The following is a 20,857-nucleotide window of genomic DNA, read 5'->3' on the forward strand; positions in this document are numbered from 1 at the left end:
ATTTGGTTTGTGGGCTTTCGTGAGGCAACCCGATTGGGAAAATATTTCTCTCTCCAATACCTATCATTAAGTTAGAGCATTTGCATTAGATTAACTATTTTATTCTATAAATTTTGAAGAATATGTAACTTTTTTACTTTTAGCTAACCATTCAAAACTTAAAGTCTACATTGGATTAGTCATCACACTCTCTATAATAATAAAATATTTTTATTTTTATTTTTATATTTTTATAATTAATTTTTAATTTTTAATTAATTCTATTTCCATAACCTCCTATAATCTCTAACAATCATTTTCATTTTCACTTTCACAATCCAATAAACAAAATTTCATCACACGATATCAATATTATCAAAATAATTTCATCGATCTTCAATGCAACAAGCCAATTCTCACAAATATCATTACCAACTAATGCAAAATAAGAGTAATGAATAGAGTGGTAACCAACATATAAAACTATGAACATCACACCTATATTTGTTATCCAAAATAAAAAAAAAATCACAAAATAGCATAGGCTACAACCCCAAAACTCCCCACCAACAAAAGGCTAGACATCTTCAAAAGATGAAGATTGAGATAGAGATGAAAATCGCTTCCTTGATTTCTCAAAAACCTCTATATGAAGATTCAAGAAATACTCTTGTTGCATTCCATTCATGCCAGCAAGATCCATCTTCATTATCTCCATATCGATCTTCCTATTCTCCGTATCATTTCTCCTCTTTTTCTCCACTAGTAATTGAGCCCTATCAGCATCCAATTTACTAGTCGCTTGTCTTCTTTCAGACATGAAAACAACTCTATCATTTGTCATGCAAGTTAAGGTTTCAACAAATTCTGCATTGTAAGATTCTACGTTGTCATATATCGTGTCGTCTCCTAGTGGAGTCGACTCCACCATAGCAGGACGTTTCCCATGTGGTTTCCTTCTAGTTGACAACATGGACACGTGTTGCTGTCATTTTAGTTGGTGTCTCAATAGATACAAACAATGTTCCATGTTGTATGTAGCCTTCTCAATCTCTTTATACATGATTTTAGCTCTTTCAATCTAAATATATGAATGTAACAAGAATGTGAAAATAGAATTTTAGCAAGAACATTTAAAATGAAATTTAGTTAGAAACTCATACCTTATCCTGCTCTGTCACACCACTTGGATGCAAAGATTCTACTTGAGCCATAGCAGTACAAAATTTATTTGTGCATTTTTGGATCACCAACCATCGATTGGTTAATGACCCCCTGAAAGATTTGTCATGCTAGGTTTTTTATGCTCATTGTAATAATTGTTAATTCTCTCCCACATTTGAGAGTATTTTTTATTTGTCCCCTGTATAACATCCATGCTAATATTGAGCCAAGCCGACACGAGGAGATTGTCCTCCTCTAGGGTGAAAGACACACCTCGTTGCGTTTTCTTACTATGTGGCATTTTTTCACCTTCCAATTGTGTTGTTTGGAGTCTAATATTTTCATGGCTACTAGTCATTAGGGTACTGGATATACCTTGTTCACCACTTTGCCATAGAGTGGTAAGGAAGAGATCTTCATTAAATGTGGTATACATCCTTGATTCAAGTATATTATCCAAAAATCAGGACTAGACTGATAAACAGTACTACTGAAACAGCAGCCACAATCTCAAGTGAAATTAAGAACCTACAATAGAAGTCTCGGGCAGTAGCCACATACAAATATGCAACATCAAATGTGATAACCCAACAGTAAAGCATGCATATAGGAGACAATCTCGGGCAAAGACAGTGCTACTGAAACAACAACCACATACAAATATGCAATATCTATGATAACCCAACAAATGAAATTAACAACCTACAAATACAATGCTATTGAAACAGCAGTCACATACAAACAACAACTACATACAAACTATTTTTTTTTACTATTTTTTTAAAAAAACACCCTTTTGACTACCTGTCAAACGTATAAGGCTATCTCATATATGTTATTTTTTTCCCTTCCAAATGCTTGTCAAGTCCAATGAGGAGGGCAATAAATAAAGGTGCTGCCATAGAAAATTAGCATTGTGCTGATAGGGATGGGACCTTCAACTCCTACCTTATTAAGAATCTTAAAACACAGTAATCCTACTTATCCTTTTTTTCATTGACATTGTCTCATTCCAAATTTTCTGCTATCTATAAATGACTATAATACAACACCATCGTATTCACTATCCTCATCTTCCCCCTTGCCTTCACAAAAAATAAAAATAAGAACTTTGAATATAGACAGATTTACATGAGCCATTATGCAGAAGAGTAATACAGAATATATCCTCTATGTCTATATGTAAAAGAAAAACTTATGTATAATCATCAACAAAGGTAAATCTGTCTATATTCAAAATAAGCCTACCTAAAGTCCCTATATATGTATCATTTGACCTGTGTGAAAACTGTTAAGTACTGAAGTAGGAGACATTTTTTGATTTTGCCTAGCTATTTCCTTAGAGCCATATAGGAGCACAGAGGCACCTTTACATAGACCCAATCTAAAACCATCCTCTCCAACCAGAACTGCTAGTTTGCTACTACATACAAAATGCCCATACTATTTTTTTTTTCTTTTTTGTCAAAACACTAACACCCGAGTTCAAACCAACACTGCAGTTTACAGCAGCTGCTGAAAACAAGCAACATAATTAGAAAAAAGAAATAAAATTGAGCCCTATCGTGTTCAAATCAGGACTAGAAATTGAAAAACTCTTGCTGAAAACAAAATCAAACCCAAACAACATCAACAACATCAAACCCAAACAATAAAATCAAGAGTAAAATCAAGAACAAAGTTTCGAATTTTACCAAGTTGCTTGTCGTGCTGGATAGAAGCTACTGCGGTGCCGTGTTGGAGACAAGATGGAAGCTTTTTTAGCCACGGGAGAGAAAGGGGAAGAAGAAGAGAAAGAAGAGAAAAAAAAACAAAAAACAAAAAAAACCTAGAAGAAGAGAAAGAAGGAAGTGGAAGGCAGAGACGCAAGAGATGGAAGAAGAAGAGAAAGAAGAGAGAGAAAAAAAAAAGAAGAAGAAATAGCAGGAGAGAGAGGGAAGAAGAAAGCAGATACGTGAGAGACAGATGGAAGAAGAAGAGAAAGAAGAGACGCGGGAGAGAGAGAAGAAGAAGAAAGGAAGAAATCGTGGGAGATGGAGCTGAAAACAATAAACAATTCGTTTGGACTTGAAACAGTTTTTTTCATCTTTGGAAAGAAAGATGAAATTATTGTAGATCAAATTTAATTTGAAATGGGCTTGGCTAATTCATGTTGTGAAATACTATGCAAAGCACACACACCAACGATGGCAAATAAAGTAAAAGCAACACAATTAAGAACACGACACACAATATACGTGATTCGGCAAATTGCCTACGTCGACGGGAGCTGCATAGGATTTTTATTTCTTGAGGAATCACAATACAATAGTGTAGGACGGCTACTGTTCACTCTGATGCAGTACAAGTCAAAATCATAAACAATTTATATGTTATGCGGCGGAAACCCTAAACTCAACAGAATTAGTGATGTTCGCTCGAGCGGCGTGTCGAGCCCGTATCGAGCGAACCTGTTTCCCGCAATCGCTCGAGCCATGTGTCGAGCGGCTCCTCAAGAGAAGCTCTCTGACTTCCCTCCGCTCGAGCTGAGTGTCGAGCGGTTATCGAGCGAAGCTCTCTGACTTGCTTTTGCTCGAGCGGCGTGAACTAGATTCCAAATACTCAACAATTCAATGTGGGTCGACTTTCTATAAAATTATTTAAATTAATGCACTTTGAAGAAGCGGATGCGGATGCTCTTACCTCTCTCAATCCTACAAACATACAGTGTATTTAAGCGTCCCTAAATTCCTGCATAATGAATAAAAAGACAATCTATGGTTCAAGAAAAAAAAATAGTTAATCGACTCGTGGTGAAAAAGGTTTATAAAAATGGAGGATTAGGTTAGATTAGTGGTATGACATCCCAATTCTGAAAAGTTATTGGGTTCCCTAGTCGTTCTAGAAGAGGCAAGCATTCCATGAATCAATTAAATAAAATATAAAAAAATTATTAAAAAAAAAAAAAAACGGTACAATCCCGTTTATATGAGTATTTAGGAGCTCACTTTTCAATGAAGTTTCGTTTATTTTCAAATGAGCGTGGTTACATCCTTCGACACATTGGATGAACCTCTTCTTCACTTATATGAATGAGGTTTGTTTTAACCTTATGGATATGCCAATCTTGCCAACGGTTTGAAGCTTTATATATTTTATCCAAGGGCCATGCCGCATTCTACTTGACCAAGATATTAAGGTTCCGTTTAAATGTTAAGCTGAATTGAGATGAATTGAATTCTTTATGAATAATAGTGAGTTAAGATAATAGATTGAGTTTTGTAAGGGCCACCTTAAATAAATTTAGATATATTTATAAAAAGTTATGAGTAGTTATGGATCCCGAATATAAATAGGTATTGAGTTGAGATGAATTTAGTGATTTGAGAGTTGAGTATTTAGATATTAAATTGAGATTAAAATTAGATTGAACTAAGATGAACAGTCCAACTTCCAAATGAGGCCTAAAAATTAGTGTTTTTGAACATTAAATTCTTAAAATAGGATATCTTGAATAACCCTTTTAGCATAATTCAAGGATGGTGCTTGTTTAGCAACTTCATTTCGGGAACACGTACGTAGGAATTGTATGAGTTTTTAAATACACTTGCATGCACTTGATCATGTTATATACATATATATATATATATATATATATATATAAATATTTTTTAAAAGAAGAGTTGAAACTTGAAACCACCTAATGGTTGATTTGCCCACCTTAGGTGACGGTAGACCACCCAACTGGAGGGTGGCCAAATGGAGTGGTCGTAAAACCACCTCAAAAAGGGGTTGAATGGCCAAATCACATCCTATGGGGTCTACAACCATCCTATTCTTGTTTTTCTTAATTTTATTTTTTATTTTTTAGTGGATTCAATCTAGTGTGGGTGTTTTTCTCTGTTCTTCAACAGAAAGCTAATGTGTAAAGATCTAGTTGACATCAAGTCCTGATTTTAGATAAATTCAGTCATTTACAGAACAAATTCCATACCCGGAAAGCATTTGCAGCTCAAGGGTTCATCATGACCATTTAAAAGGATATACCATGCATGGATCATTTCATCTCCTGGGTGCACTTTAAGCAACCCGGCAGCCTAAGATCAAACTTGATCTTAGAAAACTGAAGTTTCCACAGTAGTTCAAATCCATTAAAGTATTGCTTTCTAACTCTAGTCCTGCCTTCATGACCTGAAACCAACAAAGTACTCCAAATCCGATCCCAATCAGATGGACAGGGCAGGGTAGGGCAAGGAATGCATATGCCTACGAGCTTCCATGATCAACGTTCAAAGAAAAGTTACTTTTGGTTGAAAAGCACCGATACAAGGCCCCATGCCCAGAATACAGAGTGGTATAATGTGGCCTGGTTTGGATACACAAAATCATCTCATTTTATTATTATAATTTTTTTAAATTCACACAAAAAATATAATAAACAATTTAACTTTTTTAAATCTTAAAATAAAAATAATATTAAAAAATTATACTCTAATAATATTTTATTTAACTTTCAACAAAACATCTCATCTGAACTGCGTAACCAAACAAAGCATGCTTAAGCTGCATTGTCCATAGATCTTGTCATCTTGAGACCATAATGGGCCATTGGCATGTTCTCTCAACAAGAACACCTGAATTGGATGAAAGCATTACAAGAAGCGGGTAAAATTACAATCCAAAGAGAATTTGTAAATTTTTTTGGTACACAATAATTTTGAAAAGCAACAAGAAAAGTTTTTAGGATTGCAGCACTTCCTTTTACCTGTTAAAAAAAACAAAGGCTTGCAGGGATGCTACATAAAGTGTGCCAACACAGTAACAGGAACAAAGCATGCTTAAATATTACCCAAAAAAATAAAAAATGTATGAAACTGAGAGGCCAGTGAGTGGAGATATACATATGTTACACTGCCTATGAACATTAAAGAAAAAAGATAAAAACATATGAGCTCTCAACATTCTTTACAAATGTGCATACAAACATCAGAGAAATCCTCCAGTGAACTGTACTGACTTCAGGAAGGGAACTTTTTTGAAAAGTTAAAAAGGTAATTTAACAATCTTAATATGAGATTCGTGAATGTGTACTCATGTCAAGGTGAGAATAACAAAAATATTTTCACCTTCTAATTTTGCTTTTGTTGTAGAGAATAAATTTGACAATTCCAGGACTTTAGGAGTTACAATTCAGTAGCATGACCGGAGTCGAGACAGACTATGCAGAACACAAAGAAGCCCTTTGCTTCACCAGTAACTCCTTTAGTTTCTTTATGAACTGAGGTTTAGAGCACATGTAATCCTGGAATGATTCCCTCAATTTCCGCAACTTGTTGTCATCACTGCCAGGACTCATGTTAAGCAGCTGGGTAAACAAATCCTTCCAGAGTTCAACCTTCCAATATCTGAAGCCAATTGAACACGAAGTATGAAAGTGAAAGTTAAAGATGGGAAGGGAGAATAATCTCTGCCATCCAATACTTCAAGAGAAATAAACTATTGACATGATTTTCCAACAAACTAAAGGACAGAGCTCATTAATATCAACAGATTTCTAGGACTATGCAAGGTGAGAGATTACCGTTTAAGAGATGATTTGGGTAAATAAATGTAGCCACCACCAGATGATTTTTTCTTTTCGATCTCCATATAAGAATTATGCAGCATCATATGGACTATAACACAAAGGCCATATGTGTCCACCTGGAGGAACGTGAAACAGATGTTCTAATACGTCAAATCAATAATGCTAGCAACTACATTTGAGATAATATATGACTTGAGACTAGCCTGAAATGTCCATGGCTTATTCTCCTGCATTTCAATACAACGAAAGCCAGAAGTCCTGCAATCTCCTTTAAATTCTGCATTTTCAGGAAAGAGGCGTTTGTCTATCCCCCTCCCCCAGTCAACAAGGCAAAGGCCCTGGAAGATAAAATTTTGAGTCATTATAAAAAAAGTTTAGCCAAAGAGTCTTTGATGCAAACAGAAGTAACCTGATCATGCCAAGGACCACTGTGCTCACGTAACCCATCTTCTGTAAGATCGCCCCTGCCAAAAAGTGAGATAAATAAGTTCTGAAGGACACTCTGCAACTGCAGATTGTATAAGGCCCATTGGTATGCCAGTAATGCGAAAATGAGCATCGGGGAAAAATAGGGTTTGGAAAGAACATTTGCACCATATAGCACGTAAAAATGCAAAGACAAAGGATTTAAAAATAGGGCATGGCACAAAACAGAGGAAATGATCATTTCTCCTCTCTCCCTATATTCATCATATAGAGTGGATCAATACAATTGATCTAGCATTTATTACAATGACTATTACCCTCTAGTCATGTTAGAGCATATAAAAATCATATAAACTTAACTTGGAACAAATAAACTCCCAGACTATTTCTAGGTTTGACAGACGATGATATTACACCAACAGCACCTACATGATGGGCTGTTGACCAACACCTACAGAACGAACTAAAAACAACATGAGGCGATCGAGACTTCGACAAAACCAGCCAAAAACAAGAACAAGTCGAAACTCTGAAAGAACCGGCCAGCTACCATAATCTGACCAAAATTTGGACTAAACCGGACAAAAACAACTAGATGAACCGAAGTTTCTGTAATCCTTATACACCAATGACAGACACATGAATAACGACAATTCATTGAGGCCACAAAAACTGTGACAACTCCAAAACCACATTGGAAAGACGACTCTAATGACAACCCAAACAGTCACATCAAGAGACGATCCAAAAGTTGGAAACCAACCAAAACAAGTATAATCATTGATGGTGGCCACCACTGAAACCATTGAGAAACAACAAAAAATGACACAGAAGTTATATGCTGCAACAAAATCCACCAATAACTACCACCAAAACAAGTCTGCCACCACAGATCACAACCACCGCAAATCACCAATGCCTTCGACTCAGTAAATATCACAGGGTAAACCACTACCAAAGCAGCCATGATTCAGGTCTGCTGGCCACTACCCAAACTGGAGGCACATGAACTTCACATGTACCTTCTTTTTTACAAGATAACATCACATACACCTGCCAGGATGATGACTATCAACAAAATTAACAGAGAACCACCACCAAAACAAACCTGCCACCAAAGATAACAAACGACAACAACCACAAACCACCAATGCCTTTGAATTAATCAGTGTATCAGGTAAACCATTAGCAAAGCAGCTGTGATTCATGTATTCTGGGAACTTCCCAAACTTGAGGCACACCAACATCACATATGCCTTTTTTTTATAATATAACATCCCATACACCTACAAGGATGATGACAACTACCATCCAATCGACATGGAAATGAATGGTACCATCCATCTTCAACTACTGCCATCAGACCTTATCCCATAATACTGCAAATGTTTCAGAGTCAGTAGAATTAAACAAGAGAAGGAAAGGAGAAACAAACTGAAAATGAAGGCATGAAAAAAGAAGAAAACAACTACCACTAAGCCCTAAAAATTTTCTAAACCCTGGGCTCTAATGACATGTTAAAAACAAGGTTTGCCACATACAAAAACAGTAAGAGCAAAAGAAATTTCTCTTCTTTTTCAAGACTCCACCATATAGAGTGGGAATAATCAACACAGTTGACCTAGCAGCTAATACAATGACTATAACCCTAATTCTAAAATTCTTTCCTTAACAAAGAAGATTAGTACTGGTAAATCAGTCACTTCTAGAAGGATTAGGCTTTAACAACACAAACCACCACTTTTGAGACGACGTATAACTTGCCTATAACATGGCTCCTTCAGAATGTAGTAAATGAGCAGAAAAAGTGAATGATAACTTTGTCTAGCTATTAACTAAGATTTTAAAAATAAGTGTCTAACAATCTGGCCATGCATTGATATCATACTAGTCTGGCAAGAAGAAAACGTCGCCGTTTTTTAGAGGTGAAATTTTTCCTACAAAATAAGAACAGAAGCAGCCATACTCATAATATGTACAAATTTACCCGGAAAACTAATCCAAAAGAAAAAGCCAAAACAAGTTGGAAGATGAAAATACAAAGTCAACATTGCGAATTAACAATAAACATTGAGCCAAAAGTTTTGGTCATCAAAATGTACGAATTGCATATGCTTATAAAAAAAATGTACGAATTGCATATCTGTTTCGCCAAAGTTCATTAGAAGAGGTAACACGGTCACAACAATAATGGAAGAGTCTCTTACCTAGCATAACGAATAAGCAAATTATCAGGCTTAAAATCACCATGAATGATGCCAGCACCATGCAAAGTTTCTAGCATGTAGAGCATCTCTACTGTGTAATAAATACATAACTCCTCTTCCATGGACTTTCCAGTGACTACATAGGAGTTTATGGCATCCTGCAGAAGGTTTTCATCAGAGTCTGCATAATGTAGAAGACTAAACCTAATAATACACGAGATACAAAATTAATTAAACCAACCTGCAGAGTCCCATGGGCCAGATAGTCACAGACAAGTATGCTACAGTCAGAGTAGAGATGCATTCTCAGAGCAAAACCAAAGTTGGACCTCTGATAAAATACGAGAATAAGTAAATAAATAAAAAGCAGAAACCACCAATAAACATTGGACACCAGAAAATGTCGTACTTCATTGTCTAAGATGCGCTCATCTAGTTGACGATACATGTAGAACTCCCATGGGAAAGCAGGCTTTTGTATCTGTCAGAAATTTCAAAGACCATGTTACAATCCAACTAGGCTACTCCTCCACTTTCGGTAGGAGAATAATAAATAGCACATACCTTAAGTGCGACAACTTCATCTGGATTACTGTGGACATATGCTTTATATACTTGAGCAAAACCACCCTGACCAGCACAACCTGTGATCTGATACTTCTTTCCACCTACAATCCAGAGTAATAGAATTTGACCTCCTAGAGTCTCAGCATCTAACTTTTATCTTTTATATAAAACCCAAAATTCGCTGCATGGTAACTACACTCAGACAAGTAAGAACAATTTATCTTCTGCACCATTTGCCTTAGCTCAAGTGTAATGGTGAGAAGGTGTATTTGGGGTAATTCTTACAATAAAATATTAAACTGAGAAAATTTGAGAAAGAAATACAACTAAATACTTCAGTGCAATATACAGTGACAAGAAAAGATTTGTATTAGAAAAAACCTCAAGGGTTCACTTGCATTTCTTGTAAAAAGCTAGAACTTAAATATTAAGTAAGAAAATCAAGTATTAAGCTAGAAATTTGATATTGGTGTGGAGTGTCAGGTCTGAAGGTTAATTTGGCCAAATCCAAATTACTCCCTGTTCTGGCTGTTGAGTTTTATTGATTGTAGGGTGTCTTCCTTGCCATTGGGATAGCTTGGTCTCCCATTGGGTGCCTCCATCAAGATAGGCCTGGTTTGGATAGAGAGATGCTTCCATCTCATCTCATCCCATCTCATCTCAATATCCAAACACCACAAACACACACACTTTTCAATTTCAAATCTTTAATTTTTTCATCTAATCATTATCTAATTATTACAATTTTTCCTTTCCTATAATCCCATAAAACATTTTAACTCAAACCATTTCTAATTCATCTTATCTCAAATATCTCACTATTATTCACAAACAATCTCAACTCATCTCATCTTAACTCAATATCCAAACGGGGCCTAAAGCTACATGGGATGGTATAATTGTTACAATGGAACGTCAGTTAGCTGGATGGAAGTGAATGTATCTATCCAAGTCTTGATCACACTTACCCACTTGCCACTTATTTTATGTCTCCTTTTCCTCTACCTAGTGTTGCTAATCAGTCAAAGAAGCTACAAACAGCTTTACTGTGGAGCAGTGGGGTGGTTTGGGGTTTGGGGGGGGGGGGGGGGGGGGGGGGTCAAAAGCTGATTCTTATCAACCATGCCTCCTTGGATATATGGCTACGGTGCTATGTAAATGATATATATATATAGAGAGAGAGAGAGAGAGAGAGAGCTTATGGTAGTTGGTGGTTGCTGCTAAATATGTGCTTCTTGGGACAGTTCATATGGAGTTGGCCTTTTGAAGGATATAAGAAAGATGTGGAATTTTCAGCTTTATTACCTTTGAAATCGTAGATAGTCTAAAATTTACTTTTGGCATGATGTGTTGTGTGGAGACCAGTCCCTCAAGGAAGATTTTCCAGAGCTATTTAGCATTGCATGTTCTAAAGAAGCCTCCGTAGTGGATAATTTACATCTCTCTAATGGTTCTCAACAGTCGGATGTATCTTTCATCAAGGTGGCGCAAGACTGAGAGGTGGATCTCTTTATTTCTTGCAAGATCGGGAGAGGTGTAGAAGACAAGGGCAGGTAGAACCCTTCTAAGCATGGTCTCCAAGGCTAAATCCTTTCATAATGTGATATATCAGGATGCTAAAACTTCCTTTACTTAAAAGAGCATGGAGGACACATTCGGGCTCAATTTCACCTGGCCAAGATGTGATTATGGGGCAGCCTCAAGGTTTTACATGTTCCCCCTCATGTTTCAATAGAGGGAACTGCCTTAAGTTTTGTAATAAAATATATCTATTTGTTCTTTTACTTGTAAAAAAAAAAAAAAGGAAAAAAGCAGGGCGGACACAAGTTCTACAGAAGGTGGCTGTTTTGGTGTAGACGGTTGCCTTAGAAAAGACTCTCACGTTAAACAATCTATGGAAAGGCATATATTGGTGATTGATTGGTGTTATAGGTGCTGAAGAAGTGCAGAATCTGTCGACCATCGTCTGCTTCATTATTTCTACAAGCCTAAGGTGTGCACGCAAGCCTTTTCGGAAAAAAGTGGGACTCACCAAAAATAATCATTTTTCTATGATGGTATCCACTTTTTTCCTGAGGGCATGCAAGGGGTTTGCACGCCCTAGGCCTGGCATTACTCTTTATAAAATTATACTTCCAGTGGACCAATATGTTTGGAGTGGGTCAGCTTATGCCTAGAAGTGTGGTGGATTCTTTTGCGTGTTGGAGAGAATAGTTTGGTCGCATCATTGTGAAGTTTAATGGAATTTGATCCCTACTTGCCTAATTGGATATCTATGGAGAAAACTCAATGGTTGGTGCTTTGATAACTGTGAAAAAATAGTAAATGAGCTTAAAGTTTTTTCATTAAAACCATATTTCTCTGGGTATTCACTCATATTTTTTATACGAATCTCCAATATCAGGATCTAGTTCTTTCTTTTTCTCTTCTAATGTGTAGGTGTGTCTATTTATACTCTTCATGTGATTGGATGTCACCACTTTTTGTGATCGAGTAAAATTATTTACTTTAAAACCAGTAAGAAAGCAAGAAATGCTAGAATGCCTCCTTTAAGTTCCTTTACAGCCATATAACAGCAAGAGAGGAGGAAGGGGAGGCAAGATCTCCTCTTTCTTCCATTTTAATGTATGTTAGTGTAACTAAAAAGGCCAGTTCTTTCGAGAATTTTCAATCTGGTTAAGAAGTGTACGTGCACTTCTATTTGTCTAGATCAAGAAACTCGAATCTCAAAATTTTAGGAACCAAAAATATTTCTAACAAAAAAAAGGATGCTATCTTTGTGTTGGAATGTTAAACAAATGTTATAGAAATTAGCAGTTAACCTTTGTTAAATACAAGGATTATAACATACCAACTGCAGAGGGTTTTCACTGTTTATAATGTGATTTTTGTTGGTCAGAAGTCAGAACATCTAAATTTACACTTACAAATATTATTAAAAAAAAAAAGGCCTTGAGTAAAACTAAAAACTCATTGGCATTTAGATAGTTCCATGTAAATGTCACAAAAAAAAAAGAAAAAACGAATCTAGTATGAAGAATTACCAATCTCAATAATCTTATTCCTTGAGGAATTCTGCAAAGAAGATAAGGCCACTTTGCCTGAGTAAGCTTTTTGGCTTGAATGGTATCCCTGAAAAGTGCATCAAAGAGCAATTATAAAGCCAACTATTGAGGAGACTAATAAATGCAATTATGCAAAAGGAAGTGACTGTATTGTCCTACATCATATTTCATAATCTGAGGACCCAGCTTCTTCAATAGGTCTTTCATGGTGGATGCGGACCATGGATTAATATGACTTGTCTCGAACTCAATGGATCCACAATCATCAATCTGTAAAATGGAAAAGGAAAAGGAAACAAAAAAAAGATGAAGCTTCTCACAGCGTATGACATGAACTTCAGCTAACACCCCCTTCAACCCCCCCCCCCCTCCCCATTTAGCCATGTGTAATACCTTCTGAAGTGAACAAGCATTCACTAATCCAGACATTCTATCAAGAAATAGGGCATGTGCCTTCTTCAACAACTCGACTGGTTTGGCATTTCTAGTCGCAGAGCAACATTACAAGTGTTAGGACACAAGTTGACACGCTCAAACAACTCCAATCTAGGTAAGAAACACAGACACGCACAGAGGGAGAAAGAGAGAGACCTTAGAAATCCAGACTGATAAACCATATGAGCGTCATGCAACTTCCCTTTTGATTCAAGAAAGGATGCATACCATACATAAAGCAAAGAATGGCCGAGACATATCTCACTCTCGGTCATTTCTCTAAAAATACTCTCAAAATCTTCACTAACGTCCATCTACAGAGACCAAAACCACCAAATTAAGTCCATCAAAAGATCAAATGCATACCAAGAATGAAAAAAAAAATTCAAGCAGTTGGAATCGAGAAACCAAAACGACCGAAGAATAGGAAGTTACATAGAGGAACCAAATCCGGAGAAATCTAACGTCGTTTTGGTACTGGTCATCATCCCTGAATGTGACGATGCAATCGTAGAGAAGCTTGCTGAGATCTAACCCCGAACCGTTCCCCGAGCTCGTTTCTGCTTCGAGAGCTTTCTTGATCGACCTGGATCCACAAAAATCAGCGACAAATTCATCACAATGAAAGCCAACGCGATTGTGTGAAAGTGTCAGAGAGAAGATAGAGAGGAAGAGGACCAGAGCCAGGGCAAGAGGGGGTCAGGAGCAGAGTTGGTATCTTCGAAGACCACAGTCATGGCTTCTGTGTGCGTGTGTAGTGTGAGAAGTGAGACCGAGAAGATGATGTTGTAATTGTTGTTCCCTTAAAAGATCTCCAGAGGCAAAAAGAAGAAGCGGGCGAAATTCGAATGCTTGAACTTTTGAATTCATCATGTAAAAGAACGGCAATAAAAAATATTAAAAATTAAACAAAATAATAAGAATAATTGATTAAAGATTAATTTTAGATAAGCCTTATTCTATGCACCTCCATATAATATAATCAACTTGTAATTTTTTATTTTTACCCTTATATCCTAATGTTTAAATATTTATATTTAAACATTAAAATAAAATGACAAATCACATATTGATTAGGTAGAAGTGTATATTATAATATTTCTTTATAATATTTCTCCTGAACTAAAAATAAGAAAAATTAAAAATTAAAATAAATTAAAATAAAATAAAGTAAACATAAATTAAAATATAATAATAAATATTAATAATAAACAAAAAATAATAATTACAAAATAGCTACCAGAGAAAAGAAGCCAGTGATCCTTGGGTACCCACGTTTCCTTTTTTTTTTTTTTTGTTATTCATTTTTTTAATCTTAGTTTTTTGTTTTTATTATTTTTATATTGTCAATGGGAGTATTTTAGGAAATGTGTAGTGTAGATTGAAAAACAAAATGATAGTTTGGTATGTAAATTGAGGATTTGAGATTTCGGGGCATAAATTTAAAAAAATATAAGGGTTATAGTCTAGGGTGCAAATCGTTGATTTTATTAATTTGTGATGCAATTAAGAAAAGGTGATAGTTTGGTAATGTAAAGTAAAATTTTTACGTAAATAACATATCTAACTATTGTATTATTAATATAAAATTATACTATTTATTAAATTTAATTAATTTATAATAGATACAAGAAATATCTAATAAAAAACAAATAAACGACACCCAATAAGTGTGCATGAAAACTTTCTTTTTTAAAAAAAGAAAAAAGAAAATTAACAAACTACTTCATTAATCATTACTCCAAATAGCAATATCAACAAGCAATATAAAAAATTGTCTCCTCTCTCACTCTCGCCTGGTGGGAGTAGAGGTAGTGAATGGTTGTCCTCCAATGGAAGACCTTGAGGATCGATGGAAACTTCTAACTCTTACAAAAGAGGAAGACGTGTCAATTCGTATCAATGGTGAGGATATAGAGAATGCTCAACGTAAGGGGGGAAGATGTCTGATTGGAAAAGTTTGCATGGAGAGGGTGATCAATTGTCATCGACCAAGGAGCTAGGGCTCGAGTAAGAAGGGAAGATTGGGGTTGGATGAAGGTCGTGGACTGGATAATCGAGTTGGGCATGTAATGAGCTTAACGTCATTAAAGAACTGTAATTTAATTCTGTAGTGGACTCATGCCTTAGTTATCATGCAAGGCCCGTGGGCCAAGTCATGTTTCTTATTAGTTACATTTACATTTATGTCCTTAAGTCTGTTAGTAGTCTGAATTACAATTATGCCCTTGTTTTTGTTAGTCTAGTTTGTTACAAGTCTATTAGTGGCAGACATATGCCAATAGCAGGTTCCCTAAATTGGAATGGGACCATTTTATGTAAGGTATCTCAGAAATTACAAGAATATTTCCTCATCTTTGTCTCTTTTGTCTTCTTCCCTATTCTAGAGGACCTCACCCTCTAAGTGAGAATATTATTGCATATTGGGTTCCACTTAGGCGTGTGACAAATTTGGTATCAGAGATTCAATTCAGACTTGTGAAAATTTACAAGTGCAATGGCTGAGGGGACAAAGATGAATCAGTTACAAAGAGGGGATGGCAGCCCTCAAGAAAGCCACGGATTCACAGTTTAAAACTACAAAGACTGAGATCCTAGCATTGAGAAGGCAGTTTGAAGCAGTGGTTCAGTAGCTGGCAACTCTCTCAGCTGAGGTGCAAAGGAGGAATCAGGAGGAAACTCTGGAGGGAAATGCTCGACCATTGCAGCATTACCAGAGAAGAGATGAGCACCATGAACCCGTACGAGATCAATTCCCAAGGTCAATAAGGATTGAATTTCCATGTTTTAAAAGGGAAGACCCAACAGGCTGGTTGTATAAGGCCAATCATTTTTTTTTCAAACTATAATATATTACCACAGCATAAGTTGAGACTGACATCTTTCCATATGGAGAGCCAAGCATTGGTGTGGTTCTAGGGACCTGGAGGAATCCGAGAACTCGAGAAGTTGGGAGGAGTTTTCGAAAGCCTTGATAACTAGGTTTGGACCAAGTTCTTACGATGACTCAATAGAGGCCCTAACTAGATTGAAACAAGCTGGTTCTGTGGAGGATTACAAATCTAAGTTTGAAGCATTTTCCAATCATCTCAAGGGGTTATCTGATGCCTATAAACTGAGTTGTTTTCTAAGTGACCTGAAGGATGACATTTGGCTGCCAATCAGGATGTTTAAGCCTGATACACTCCTCACTGCCTACAGTTTGGCTAATATTCAGGAGGAACACTTCGGATTAACAAGGAAGGGGTGGAAGAGTCATGCCCCAACCATAGATTCAGGATTGCTTAAGACCCTAAACTGGTCCCCTATAGCTAATCAGAAAGGGGGACCCAAGGCCTTTGTACCAACTCAGAAAATAAGTTCAATCCAAATGAAGGAAATGAGGGATAAAGGGCTTTGTTACTACTTTGATTCCAAATGGAATCCAGGGCATAAGTGCTCTAATCCCAAGTTGTTTTTAATTGAGGATGTGGAGGAAGAGGTAGAAACAGAGTTGGAGGATGAGGAGGAACCCCAACTAGAAGATAAGGTGGAAAATAAGCTGAAAAACAGCCAACCTGAGATCTCCCTCCATGCCTTGGTGGGTTCTCAAGGACCTAGAGCTATGAGGGTATGGGGTGGAGTGGGAAGTCAGAAGGTTAATGTCTTGATTGATTCAGACAGTACACATAATTTCTTAAACCCTTCCGTAGTGAAGAGAGCCAACTTACCTTTTGACAAGTTTGAAAAAATTAGGGTCAAGGTTGGTAATGGAGAGCACATAACCAGTGAAGGAAAATATGAGGAGTTGAGGTTCAGGGTGCAGGGGAGTGTTTTTTCAACAGAAGTGCATTTCTTGGTGCTTGCTGGTTGTGATATGGTGTTGAGTGTGCAATGGTTGAACGGATTGGGACCAATTTTATTGGACTTTGTGAATCTGTCCATGGAATTTCAGTATCAAGGCAAAACAGTGAGATTAAGGGGCCTAAATCCTAGTATGTAGATTGAAGAGGGAAATCCCAACAAAAATAATAAACTGGAAAAAATGGAGTTGCTACTACAATTAGTTGAAGAGGGAAAAGCCACCTGGCCTAATGACCTTCCACAACCCCTACTAGACCTTTTATCCCAATATAGTGATGTGTTTGGAGAACCTAAAGGACTACCCCTAAACAAAGACCAAGACCAAGACCATGTAATTAACCTACTCCCAAACACTCCCCCCCAGTTTTTGTCAAACCATATAAATATCCCTACTTCCAAAAAGATGAGATAGAAAAGATTGTGAGAGAGCTCCTGAGTACTGGAGTGATTTAGCCCACCCAATGCCAAAGCCCATATTCATCCCCTGTGTTGTTAGTAAGAAAGGTTGACGGGTCTTGGAGGATGTGTGTGGACTATAGGGCATTAGATAAGGTAACAGTGAAAGACAAATACCCCATCCCTGTTCTGGATGAGTTAAATGGGGCTGAATGGTTCTCTAAGTTAGACTTACGCTCTTTTAATCATCAAATTAGAGTCAAGGCTGAAGATGTCCCCTAAACAACTTTTAGGACCCATAAGGGTCAATTTGAATTTCTAGTTATGCCTTTTGGGCTAACCAATGCCCCATTTACTTTCCAAAGTCTCATGAATGAGATTTTCAAGCCCTATTTGAGGAGGTTCATCCTAGTCTGTTTTGATGACATACTTATCTACAGTCGTACAACAGAAGATCATTTTTAGCATCTACAAACAACATTGGAAGTGCTGAGACAGCATCAACTTTTAGCAAACCTTCTAAGTGTGGGTTTGCTTGTAAGGAAGTGACCTACCTGAGGCATCTTATCTCAGCCAAGGGAGTTAGGGCAGACCCTGAAAAGTTGAAGGCCGTAGAGGAATGGCCCTTCCAAACAACCCTTAAGGCCTTGAGAGGGTTCTTAGGCCTAACTGTGTACTACAGAAGGTTCATTAAGGGTTATAGAGGTATTATTGTACCTCTTACTGCTATGCTTAAAAAGACTCAATTTATATGGACCCAAGAGGCAAGAGAGGCTTTTTGTGAATTGAAGAAGACTGTTATGAATCCACCTGTCCTAATACTACCTAATTTTTTCCTACCATTTACAATAGAGTGTGATGTCTCAGGAACAACCATAGGGGCTGTACTAACATAGAAAAACATACCAAGAGCATATTTTAGTCAGGCTCTTAAGGGTAGGGTCCTAACTTGGTCAACCTATGAGAAGGAGGTTTATGCTCTAGTGGCTGTTGTACAGAAGTGGAGACCTTATCTCTTGGGTCAATCATTTACGGTGAGGACTAACCGTCAAAGTTTGAAATACTTAAACAAAAGGTGGGAACAACTCTACAGCAAAAGTGGGTTTCTAAACTTTTGGGATATGATTTGGTGGTGGAGTTTAAGAAGGGCCAAGAGAACAAGGTGACTGATGCCTTGTCCAGAAGAGATGAAGGGAATAAGTCAGAGAGTGAAGTCCAAATTTTAGCCATCTCCATTATAACTACTGGGTGGTGGGAGAGAATCAAAGTAGATTATGACAAAGATCCATATACCTCTCAACTGATGACCCAGTAGCTTAAGGGGACTCTACCTCAACATTTCTAGAGTAAGGGGGACGACTACTCTATAAAAATAGGATAGTAGTGCCTAACTCTAGAAATCTCAGGGTGAAAATTTTACAGCAGTTACAAAGAAGTGCTGAAGGGGGACACTCAGGGTATGACAAAACTCTACAAAGGGTGAAGAGAGAATTTTTCTTGCCAGGGTTGAAGGCATATACTAAAAGGTTTATAAGAGAGTGTGAAATCTGTTAGTGTGTGAAATCTGATCAAACCAAACCAAGTGGGCTCCTACAACTTCTCCTCATACCTTCCCTTCCATGGACCCATATCACTATGAATTTTGTGGAGGGTTTACTCACATCCCATGGATACAACAATTTGTGACTAATAGTGGACATGCTAACAAAATATGCCCACTTTATACCTCTTACTCACTCTTTTACAACCAAGTTAGTGGCTTAATTATTTGTCAGAAATATTCTAACAGAGTAAGTATTTTCACAAGTTCTTTCTGGCAAGAACTTTTTAGGTATCAAGGGACCTAATTGGACCTTAGTACATCGTACCATCCCCAAACAGATGGCCAATCAGAGGCCGTGAACGACTGTGTTGAGAACTATCTAAGGTCCTTTCTTGGAGATAAACCTAAAAGTTGGGCTTAGTGGGTTCCACGGGTAGAATGATGGTATAACATCACACAACATGCAGTTACTCGACTCACCCCATTTGAGGCCTTATATGAAAATTTGAAGTCTCAGGATCAAATTTTACAGTTGTTAAAACACAATTTATCATGGGCCCAAGAATGCAAGAAAAAATACCCAGATTTAAAGAGAAATGAACAAACTTTTGAGATAGGGGAGTGAGTCTACCTGAGGTTGCAGCCATACAACCAGCTATCGGTGGCTCACCGGAAGGAGTTAAAGCTAGCACCTAGGTTCTTTGGGCCATTCCAGATCACTAGCCGCGTCGGGGCCATGGCATACCGCCTCCAGCTACCTCCATCATCGTCCATTCATCCAGTATTCCACGTATCACAACTGAAAAAGAGAGTGAGTCAGAAGGTACTAGTCATCCCAACATTCCCTCCTGTTGATTGAGGGTGTAATGAAACCCAAACCAGAGGAAATACTTTCTAGAAGAATCAAAAAATGGCACAACAAACCTATGACGGAAGTTCTCGTGAAATGGCAAGGGCAAAATCTTGAAGAGGCAACATGGAAATCGTACACAACCAGTTGAAGGAATCATACCCCCACCTTGAGGACAAGGTGTTCTAAGGGAAGGGGTTATGTCATCGACCAAGAAGTTAGGGCTCGAGTAACAAGGGAAGATAGGGGCTGGATGAAGGTCGTGGACTGGATAACCAAGTTGGGCCTGTAATGGGCTTAACGTCATTAAAGAACTGTAGTTTAATTCTGTAGAGGACTCATGCCTTAGTTATCATGTAAGGCCCGTGGGCCAAGTCATGTTTATTGTTAGTTGCATATACATTTATGTCCTTAAGTCTGTTAGTAGTCTGAATTATGATTATGTCCTTTTGTTTGTTAGTCTAGGTTTTTACAAGTCTGTTAATGGCAGGCATATGCCAGTAGCAGGTTCCCTAAATAGGAATGAGACCATTTTCTATAAGGTATTTCAGAAATCACAAGAATATTTCATCATCTCTCTCTTTTGTCTTCTTCCCTATTCTGGAGGACCTTACCTCTAAGTGAGAATATTATTGTGTACTGGGTCCCACTTGGGCGTGTGACATCAATAAAGCAACTATTAAAACAACAGTGGCCAAGATCTAGCGCTTGAGCAAACATGCAATTTTTTGAAAAAGTGGGGCAGAATGTTTTCATAATTTTGTTTGAGACTTATGCAGATCAACAAAGTGTGGACGGAGGACGACTATGGTTCTC

General features: G+C 37.3%; 1 protein-coding gene across 2 annotated transcripts; it reads right to left on the bottom strand.

Moving 5' to 3' along the window:
* Positions 1-6,040: 6,040 nt before the first annotated feature.
* LOC108986629 (mitotic checkpoint serine/threonine-protein kinase BUB1) lies at positions 6,041-14,237 on the bottom strand. Of its 2 annotated transcripts, XM_018959308.2 has the most exons (14): positions 14,088-14,237; positions 13,845-13,995; positions 13,566-13,723; positions 13,368-13,458; positions 13,134-13,244; positions 12,954-13,041; positions 9,907-10,010; positions 9,752-9,823; positions 9,584-9,673; positions 9,343-9,500; positions 7,119-7,173; positions 6,913-7,047; positions 6,704-6,825; positions 6,041-6,527 (listed from the first exon to the last, which is right to left on the bottom strand). In XM_018959308.2, exons 1-14 carry the CDS (start codon positions 14,144-14,146, stop codon positions 6,341-6,343), a joined length of 1,581 nt encoding a protein of 526 aa, XP_018814853.1. In that variant the 5' UTR covers positions 14,147-14,237; the 3' UTR covers positions 6,041-6,340. The 2 variants fall into 2 exon arrangements, with proteins under 2 accessions (XP_018814853.1, XP_018814854.1); XM_018959309.2 differs by lacking the exons at positions 13,368-13,458; positions 13,566-13,723 and having other exon boundaries at positions 14,088-14,236.
* Positions 14,238-20,857: the final 6,620 nt, after the last annotated feature.

This window comes from Juglans regia, chromosome 1 (assembly GCF_001411555.2).
Source record: "Juglans regia cultivar Chandler chromosome 1, Walnut 2.0, whole genome shotgun sequence".
NCBI classification, from domain to species: Eukaryota; Viridiplantae; Streptophyta; class Magnoliopsida; order Fagales; family Juglandaceae; genus Juglans; species Juglans regia.